The 10,226-nt window shown below is 48.1% G+C and overlaps 1 protein-coding gene across 3 annotated transcripts in view; it reads left to right on the forward strand.

Moving 5' to 3' along the window:
* Nucleotides 1–9,179, forward strand: part of ZUP1 (zinc finger containing ubiquitin peptidase 1) — a 62,924-nt gene extending 53,745 nt beyond the window's left edge. For all 3 annotated transcript variants that reach the window (XM_033936704.1, XM_033936702.1, XM_033936703.1), the window contains exon 10: nucleotides 8,807–9,179. Coding sequence is in view for 2 of the 3 variants with exons in the window: in XM_033936702.1 (XP_033792593.1) it covers nucleotides 8,807–8,854 (48 nt within the window). In the remaining variant the exon portion in view is untranslated. The remainder of the gene's footprint in view (nucleotides 1–8,806) is intronic.
* Nucleotides 9,180–10,226: the final 1,047 nt, after the last annotated feature.

The following is a 10,226-nucleotide window of genomic DNA, read 5'->3' on the forward strand; positions in this document are numbered from 1 at the left end:
AGTAAGAGTATTCATTTTGAACTTTTTCTGCAGAGGAATAGGTTGAGGTCCCTAAGGTCTAATTATGGAATGTAATTCTCCTGTCTTTTGGGGGTTTAGGATGTACTTGGAGTAGAAGCCCTGACCCCTTTCTTGAACTGGAATGGGTTCTTTTATGATGGAATATAGCAGAAAGTTACTTCTTCTTTAAGGAGATGGGCACGAGTTTGAAATATCTGGAACTAAGATAGATGTTGATATGGTAGTAGAGATTAAAAATCTAAAGTTATATTCCATTCTTACCATGCTGAGGACCCAAAAATTTGAGATCGGTTCCCATTGACGAATAAATTAGTGAATCTGACCTTCAACAGATAGGGCAGGAAAGATATTGTGGAAGATTGCTGGCTGTGACTGTGAATGACAGTTAAATGATAGATGGTTGCTTAGTTGAGCAGGTGTTACCTCCTTTATTCCAGGACAAGCAGGCAGCATATTCTCTACATGTGGGTGATGTCACCGACGGAGCCCCCTAGCGGACATTTTCGCAAGCAGACTTGCTTGAAGACTTTCAAGCTTGCGATTGGCCTGCGCATGCGCGCGTGCCCCTCCCACCAACCTAGGGCATGCGTCTCCTCGGCATGGCCTCAGTTCTTTGTTTTCCGTGGAGCCAGAAGCACTGTTCCCTCTCTTCGCGTGGCTTATTTGGTTAGTTTCAGTTGAGTCGCTGTGCCCGCGTCTTTGTTTTCCTTTCTTTTTCATTTTTTCAGTTCGTATATTTTGACCAGGTTACCCGGTCTTACTCTGGCCGCCTGGCCTCGCGGGGCCGCGGCAGTATTTTTTCTTATGTCCCTGCCTCGTTCCAGATTTAAAAACTGTACTAAGTGCAACCGGGTTATCTCCATCATCGACCCTCATCGTTGGTGTGTGGAGTGCCTGGGTGCAGAGCACCACGCTGAGTCGTGTCCCCATTGCTGCGACTTTGCAACCGCGGGCTCTTCATAGGAGGATGGCCAAGATTCTCCAACTCTTTGGCCCCATGGATCCTGCGGGACAGGCCTCGAGCTCGGCCTCGGCGCCCTCGTTGGGTGCCTCTGCCTCGAAGTCCCTGTCAGCCTCGAAGGCTCTGGCTTCAGCCCCTCCTGCTACTCCGGCCTCGGGTAAGTCTCCTCTTTCCTCCTCAGGTGTGCCGGCAAAGAAGCCTACCTCGGAGTCTCATGTTAGTGCCGTCATGTTGGCATTTTCGAGACATCACTCTAAGCGTGCCTCCTCCTTCGAAGCGGCCACAGCAGCATCAGAAGTGTCAAACTAAGACCCAGCCTCCAGCTCCGGCGAAGACTGGGCCGTCCTTTTGACAATTCCAGTCCGAGCCTTCAGGCTCCCTTCCTCCTGGGGCCTTCCCCCCCTCCCCATCGGGGTCGTCTCCATCATTTCTGTGCCCAGTGGGAAAGTCTTACCACTGACAGTTGGGTGCTTTCTATCATCCGAGAAGGGTACTCCCTTCACTTCAGTCACGTACCCCCGGACCTGCCTCAAAGAGAGTTTCCTTCTGCTCGGTCTCAGCTGCCTCTCCTTCTGCAGGAAGCTCAAGCCTTCTTTGCCTTCGGGCGGTCGAGGTGGTTTCCCCGGACCAGTGGAACACCGGATTTTATTCCCGGTACATTCTGGTACTCAAGAAGACGGGGGATCTGCATCCAATCCTGGACCTCCGTGCTCTGAACAAGTTTCTGGTCAGGGAACGGTTCAGAATGCTCACCCTCTCTACTTTTGTACCCCCTCTTGGATGAGGGGGACTAGTTGTGCTCACTGGACTTTAAGGAGGTGTACATGCACATTCTGATACACCCGGCCTCTCACCGGTATCTGAGATTCCGGGTGGGGGATCTCCATCTCCAGTATCGTGTTCTTCCCTTCGGCCTGGCGGCCTCTCCGAAGGTCTTCATGAAATGTCTCGTGGTGGTTGCTGCGGCCCTGCATCTCCGTGGCCTGCAGGTGTTTCCCTACTTCAACGACTGGTTGATCAAAGCGTCCTCTCGCCACGAAGTTCTGCGAGCGACGAATCAAACCATCTTGTTCCTTCAGATCCTCGGCTTCGAGGTGAACTTCCCCAAGTCTCGGCTCTGCCCATCCCAGTCTCTGGAATTTATCAGAGCGGTCCTGGACACGGCTCGTCTCCACTCCTTCTTGCCTCGGCCTCGTGAGGAGGCCCTTGTTCGCTTATGCCGGAGGGTAGTCCATCTGTCTTCGGCCCCGGCTTGGCTCATGATGGTCCTCCTAGGTCACATGGCTTCCACGGTTCACATGACTCCTTTTGCCAGACTTCACCTCCGTATTCCTCAATGGACTCTAGCGTCCCAATGGAACCAGGATCGGGACCCTGTCTCTCGACTCATTATCGTGACTCCTTTGTTGAGGCAGTCTCTTCGTTGGTGGATGCTCTCTTCCAATCTTTCCAGAGGTTTTCTGTTTCATGCTCCTCTCTCGCAGAAGGTCCTGACTACGGACTCGTCGGCCTATGCTTGGGGGGCTCATCTGGACGGTCTTTGCACTCAGGGTCTTTGGTCCAGTGCCGACCGACTTTGTCACATCAATCTGCTGGAGCTTCGAGCGATCTTCCTCGCCCTGAAGGCTTTTTGTCACCTGCTTCATGACCGAGTGGTGCTGTTCCGCACAGACAACCAGGTCGCCATGTATTATATCAACAAACAGGGGGGAATGGGGTCCCTGTCCCTGTGCCAGGAGGCGATGCGGCTCTGGGATTGGGCCATCCGCCGCAACCTATTCCTTCGAGCGGTCTACATTCAGGGCCAGCACAATTGTCTGGCGGACAAGTTGAGTCGTCTTCTGCAGCCTCACGAATGGTCCATTCATTCCTTGACCCTGCGTCACGTATTTGCTCGTTGGGGGACTCCGGACGTCGATCTGTTCACGTCTCCCCTCAATCACAAGTTGCCCTGCTTCTGCTCCAGGGTTTACACCCCTCTCAGACTCGAGGCGGATGCTTTTCTGCTGGACTGGACAAACCTGTTTCTGTATGCGTTCCCTCCATTCCTTCTGATTCTGAAGACTCTCGTCAGGCTCAAGTCCACGAGTGCCACCATGATTCTGATAGCTCCTCGGTAGCCCCAACAGCCGTGGTTCTCCCTTCTGTTGCAACTCAGTTCCAGGGAGCCTCTTCTTTTGCCTGTTTTTCCTTCTCTGCTTACGCAGAGTCGAATTTCTCTACTTCATCCAACCTTCAGTCTCTGCACATAACGGCTTGGTTCCTCGAGACTTAATGCCCCTCGTTCCAGTTCTCACAGCCTGTGCTGGATGTCCTGGAGGCATCTCGGAAGGAGTTCACTCACCAATGTTACCATCAGAAGTGGACCTGCTTTTCTTCCTGGTGTTCTTCTCGACAGCAGGAGCCGCTGTCTGCCTCCTTATCTGCTGTCCTGGATTATCTGTTACTCTTGTCTGGCGCTGGACTCAAGTCCTCTTCGGTTCGAGTCCATCTTAGTGCCATTGCTGCTTTTCATCAGCCAATTGACGGGAAGCCTATCTCTGATCATCCTGTGGTTTTCCGCTTCATGAAAGGCCTTTTCCACGTTCATCCGCCCCTTAAACTTCCTCCGGTGGTTTGGGATCTTAACGTGGTCCTTTCTCGCTTGATGAAACCCCCGTTCGAGCTGCTAGCGTGGGCTCACTTGAAGTTTCTTATTTGGAAGGTTGTGTTTCTTATTGCTCTCACTTCTGCCCGTCAGGTCATTGAGCTTCAAGCCTTGGTTGCGGACCCACCTTTCAGTCTTCCATCATGATAAGGTGGTTCTCTGTACCCATCCTAAGTTCTTGCCTAAGGTTGTGTCTGAGTTTCACATCAACCAATCCATTGTTCTTCCAGTGTTTTTTCCGAAGCCCAATTCTCACCCTGGAGAAGTGGCTCTGCGTGCGCTGGCCTTCTACTTGAAGCACACCGCACCTCATCATTCTGCTCCCCAGCTATTCTTCTCTTTTGATCCAAATCGCTTGGGTCGCTCTGTTTCTAAGCGGACCATTTCTAACTAGTTGGCCGCTTGTATCTCTTTCTGTTATGCTCAGGCTAGTCTCTCCCTGCCGGGTCGAGTCACAGGCCACAAGGTCAGAGCGATGGTGGCGTCTGTTGCTTTCCTCCGCTCTACTCCACTTGAGGAAATCTGTAAGGCTGCCACTTGGTCCTCGGTTCATACGTTTACCTCGCACTACTGTCTGGATACTTTCTCCAGGCGTGATGGCCATTTTGGCCAGTCCGTTTTGCAAAATCTGTTCTCCTAAATTGCCAACTCTCCCTCCATCCCTTTTGGTTAGCTTGGAGGTCTCCCACATGTAGAGAATATGCTGCCTGCTTGTCCTGGGATAAAGCACAGTTACTTACCGTAACAGGTGTTATCCAGGGACAGCAGGCAGATATTCTCGCAACCCACCCACCTCCCCGTGGTTGTCTTCTTTGCTAGCTATCTGAACTGAGGCCACGCTGAGGAGACGCATGCCCTAGGTCGGGCGGGAAGGGCACGTGTGCATGTGCGGGCCAATCGCCAGCTTGAAGGTCTTCAAGCAAGTCTGCTTGCGAAAACGTCCGCTAGGGGGTTCCGTTGGTGACGTCACCCACATGTAGAGAATATCTGCCTGCTGTCCCTGGATAACACCTGTTACGGTAAGTAACTGTGCTTTTTTGTTGCCCCTTTTCTTGCTGATGAAGTTTTATAAAGTATACTAGTTTTGTGGCTGTTTGATAAAAGGGAAAAAAATTATTCTGCAGTAATAAAGCTACTAAGGGGTCCTTTTATCAAGCTGCGGTAGGAGTTTAACGTGCGTAATACCGCCTGCCGTAATGCATTGAGCAGGCATTTGGTTTTTAGCCGGCTGCGGGGGTTAGCGCATGATGAAATGTCTGGACGTGCTAACCCCGCTAGCGCGGCTTGATAAAATGAGACCTAAGTTTAGAAGAAATCAGAGAAAATATTTCTTCAGTTGACGTGTAATTAAGCTCTGAAATTTTGTTGCCAGAGAATGTGGTAAAAGCAATTATCTTAGCATAGTTTAAAAAAAGGTTTGGATAATTTCCTAAAAGAAAGGTTCATAAGCCATTATTAAGATGGACTTGGGAAAACCCACTACTTTTTTTAGGATAAGTGGCATAAAATGGGGTTTGAACTGTTGCAGTACAAATTTTTTCCTCTAAAAGAATTCAGAAAAACCTCTTGTTTTTTGGTTCTGTTTTTTGTTTTTGGACTCTTTATTCACCTTTTCCCAGATGATATACAGTGGTACCTCAGTTTACAAGTGCACCGGTTTGCGAGTGTTTTGCAAGACGAGCAAAACATTTGCAAAATCGGTGCCTCGGAAACCGAGCATGGCTCGATTTACGAGCACCCCCCCCTGCGATCCGGCACCCCCCCGCCACGATCCGCCCCCCCCCGACACGATCCGCCCCCCCCCCCCCGACACAATTGGGCACCCCCATCCGCTTCTTACCCTCATCTGGGCACTCTTGAAGATTGGCCCTCGTCTGCTGGGCCTTGAGCATCTGAGCATGCTCAAGGCCTGCAAGTTCACGTTCTGAACGTGAACTCGCAGGCCTTGAGCATGCTCAGATGCTCAAGGCCCAGCAGATGAGGAGTCCGATCTTCTAGAGTGCCCAGATGAGGGTAAGAAGCGGCGGGGAGGGATGTCAGATCGTGTCGGGGGAGTGCCCAATCGTGTCAGGGTGGGGTCGGATCGTGGCGGGGGGGGGGGGGTGCTGGTTCGAGGCAGGGGGGTGCCTGATCGCAGGGGGGGGCCTTCGAGGGGAGCAATGCCGGTTCTCGGGGGGGGGGGGGGGTAATGCATCAAAGCGAGTTTCCATTATTTCCTATGGGGAAACTCGCTTTGATAAACGAGCATTTTGGATTACGAGCATGCTCCTGGAACGGATTATACTCGTAATCCAAGGTACTACTGTATATCATCTTATCTTGACTCCAACCAGAGACCTCAGAAACACCATTCCTCCATCCCAGATATATTAGGTTTGTTTTACGGGGAGACTTGTGTGTTAAATCCTCATACATCAAAGTTGAAAGTTTTATGGATGAGTCTTAACTATTCTTAACCAAATTTTTTGTTATCTACTTTGTTTTTATTATTTAAATATTATTTATTTCATATTACTTATCTTGTGGTAGTTAACCTTTACTCTATGTAGATAGACTAGGCGGCTGGACCTGACATGTTTAGCTATGGCTTTGTCAAGGATCTGTCCTAAAAGATAAATAATAAATAAAATTGTTCCTGGTTGTCCCTGGTTGAAGTCAAGATAAGAATATCATCTTATCTTGACTCCAACAGGGACAACCAGGAACAATTTTATTTATTATTTATCTTTTAGGACAGATATATACAAAAACAGAAGAATTGAAGCGTTGTAACAAAAGAATCAAACTCGGAGCGATTTATTATAGAACTAGTCTTTAAGCCCGTTACATTAACGGGTGCTAGAATATATGTATGTCTGTCTTTCCCTCTCTTTCCTCGGCTGTCAACCATCACCCCTTGCCTGTTCCACCTGTCCAGCCGTAGGTCTTCTCCCTTCCTTTTACCTCCCCCTGTCCAGCAGCACTCCTTACCTGCTCCCCCTGTCCCTCTTCCCTGCTCCCCCTGTCCAGCAGCACTTCTTCCCTGCTCCCCAGTCACTCCTTCACTGCTCCCCTTATCCAGCAGCAGCCCTTCTCCTTTTGTTTTACCTCCCCCCTGTCCATCAGCACCTCTTCCTGCTCCCCCTGTCCAGCAGTAGGCCTCCCTTCCTTTTCCCCCCCCCGTCCATCAGCACCTCTTCCTGCTCCCCCTGTCCAGCAGTAGGCCTCCCTTCCTTTCCCCCCTGTCCATCAGCACCTCTTCCTGCTCCCCCTGTCCAGCAGTAGGCCTCCCTTCCTTTCCCCCCCCCAGTTCATCAGCACCTCTTCTTGCTCCCCCTGTCCAATAGTAGGCCTCCCTTCCTCCCCCCCACCAGACCAGAATCTCCCCTTTCTCTATCCCCCCAACAGTCCAACATATCCCTTCTATCTATCTCCCATCAATCAAGCATCTCCCCTCTGTCTCCTCCTGTCAGCCGCTGCCGTTCGCCATTTCGTCGAGCCGCTGCCGACAGGCTGGGTCCAGCTCCGGTGCGTTGCTCGCACACAGCAGCGGGAGCAGCGTCACCAGCAGCAGCACCGCCATCGCCGCTTCTGGACACTGCGAGCGGCAGTTGATTGTAGAGCGTGCGAGGCCAGCTTTTCAACCCTTCTCGAGGGGGCGGGACACGCTGGTGAGGAGCTTTGGGGGCTGCTGCTGTTAGCCCCGGCAGAGACGGAGCGGCCGAGGTGAGCGGGCGGCAGAGTCCTCGTGTGTCCCCCCCCTCCCTTGTGCCAGCGCCGCTCTCCCTCTCAACGGGCTGGGCCGAACCGTGGCTTCTTCGGAAGACGGGGCCTCAGCGTTTTGTAGGGCTGGGTCTGGCGCAGCCGTGTAGGGCGGAAGTGGGAGGCGGGGCCTTAGCACCGGCCGGACGGCTGGCGCGCCGCCGGCCCCCAGGAGCTCGAGGCCGGCGGCGGACATGCCTGGCATGCCATGGTGCAGGAGGAGCACAGATCGATCGGAGAGCAGGTGGTGACGTAAAACCCACGCATGCGCACTTGTGTTTTCGCGACGGACCAGGGAACACGTTTTTTTAGTGCGTATGCGCGGCCTATCATTTTATTATATTAGATAGTGCGGCACATAAATCTGGTGCTTAATTTCTACCTTTCTAAAATCACTACCTTGTGGTTCAAGGCAGATTACAAAAGAGATATAGATGGTGGGCTACAAAGGAAGATATTAGGTCATTTCTAGAGAAGGTGAAGAGCAGATCAGGAAGTCTGGAGGGGGGGGAGAGGAAGTATTAGTGTTGTTAAGATTTTTTCAGGGCTTTCTTGAAGAGTATAGTTTTTATTTCTTTTCTGAATCTCTTGTAATCTGGGTTTGTTATAAGTAGTTTGGAGATTTGGATATCAAGTTTTGCTGCTTGGGTGGCTAGGAGGCCATCGTATAGATTTTTCCATTAAATTTTTTTGATTGGAGGGTGTGAGAATGTGAGGGTGGGGTGTTTTTCTATGTCTGGTTGAGGTAGTTTGGATGAGGCGGTTGTTCAGGTAGGTTGGGCAGTCTCCGTTTATAGTTTTAAATAATATGCAGTAGAATTTAAATAGTATTCTTTCCTGGACTGGAAGTCAGTGTGAGCTGATGTATGCTTCAGCAATATGGTCGTGTTTCCTCAGTGAGTAGATGAGTCTCAGAACTGTATTTTGTATTGTATTCTTGAGAAGGCTGTTTTCAGATTGCAAGCTGTCGGATTTATTCATTTATTTTTTGTGGTGTTTATATCCAGCTTTTATACACTATGTTCAGTATAGGTCATAATAAAAAAAAATTGCAAGTACAGTCACCATGACATTTATATAATCAGTTCAAACATATAAAACCAGTCTAACAAACAGATCCAGAGTGCTTCACCTCCATTTAGAGGCTGAACAAACTTGAGGCACAAGAAGTAAATGAATACTTTTATATAGAAGATAAATATGCCTCGGTATTGGTCTGCCTTTATTTAGTAGAAGGAAGGGACAGCCCCATGGTTTGGGATATTCTCGGTACAATGTCCAAGAAAGAAAGTGGTTTAAGTGTCTTCACTAGTAAATATGTTTAATATTAACCATATCCTTGAATTTTCACCTTGCAAGTATTGTATAAACAGTATAATAGTGGTAGCAGGGATTTATTTCATGTTTTAAATCTAGCTTTCTTTTTATTCTTTAAGGTTCGCCAACAAGCTTCTAGAATCTTCACAGCAGAAAGAATTCCCTGAAGAAATGTGGTGGTGGTGTTGGTGGTTTTTTCCCCCCTAAACTGTACAGTGCAATGAATCTGGACATTTTAAAACATATATTCTCATTTCTGCTGAATTTTTACTAGCATGTAAATATTACTAGGAATATCAATATATTAATCCTAAATAAATTATTTAAAATATAGGGCACCGGAATGCTGACCAGAACACAAGGACCATAGGCCTATGCTGTCGTATATGAGCCATAAGGAACATTATAAGTTTTTATTGTAGTTATTTTTTCACACGAATCAGTGGTAAGAATGTACTTGTTTTCTGGGTAAATACACTTATTGTCCCCTTTTCTGTTCATTAATCATGTGTTATTTTTTCTTAAATAATTTTGAATGAGCATGGAAACATTATTCAGCTTGTGCAGTCTGATACTTGCTGGATAATGCAGACTTAATGAGCGCACATTCATGTTTTGTAGGTGCCATGCTCTAATGTTTGAAAAGCACTATGTTTGAATATGCACTTAGGACCAGATTCTGCAAATGATGCTGTAAGTTATGCGGTGGTAGGCACCCTACCACCACCTAACTTAATTGGTTTAATTGATACACTAATTGACTGCACCAATTAACATCTTGTTTAAAAAATGTAGGTGCTGGAATTGTGTCCACAGAGGTTTCTAGTGGTGCCTAAGGTCAAAGTAGGCATGGTTGAGGCCGGAAGTGATCTTAGGCAAAGTTAGGCGTGATTCGCCATCAAAGGTAGGCACTGCTAATGTAGGCCTGTAAAACCCTGACCTACATTACTGACACCTACCTTTAAATGGGAGCTGTGATTCTGTAAATGGCGCTGTATCATGATTGACACGTGATCGGTGGCATTTTTGTAGGTGGCCGCTGTTTGCAGAATCTGGCCCTTAGTGCGCAGAAAAGTTCTATGTTAGCATCTGGGCTTAGCGCATCTTAACATCCTTTACTAAAAGGCTGCTTATTTTATTAGACATTTTCCTTTGAATTAACTGTTTACTTTTCAGACAGCAATAAAATGTCTAAGCACTCAAAGGGAAGCAGAAGAATGCATTTCTTTCCTGGAGACTCCTTATAACAATGCGCTCTATTTTACTACAAATATAATGCATAGTTCTACCTCAATAAATTGTACAAAATGACAGTAAAATAAATGTATATTTTCAAAATGTTTTTCTGGATCTGTATATTAAAAGGCACTTTTACTAAGCTATTAAAACCATACTCTTCAAAAAACATGTTAAACCTATCCAGCACAACAATCCTAACCCAACATCCAACACTCTATAAACCCTTAGTACTCTCTAATTTTCTAGTTACCAAACATTATCTAAAACCCATAATTCTCCCTTAAAATTTTATCTCATCGT

The sequence above is a fragment of the Geotrypetes seraphini genome, chromosome 3, assembly GCF_902459505.1.
Source record: "Geotrypetes seraphini chromosome 3, aGeoSer1.1, whole genome shotgun sequence".
Lineage (NCBI taxonomy): Eukaryota > Metazoa > Chordata > Amphibia > Gymnophiona > Dermophiidae > Geotrypetes > Geotrypetes seraphini.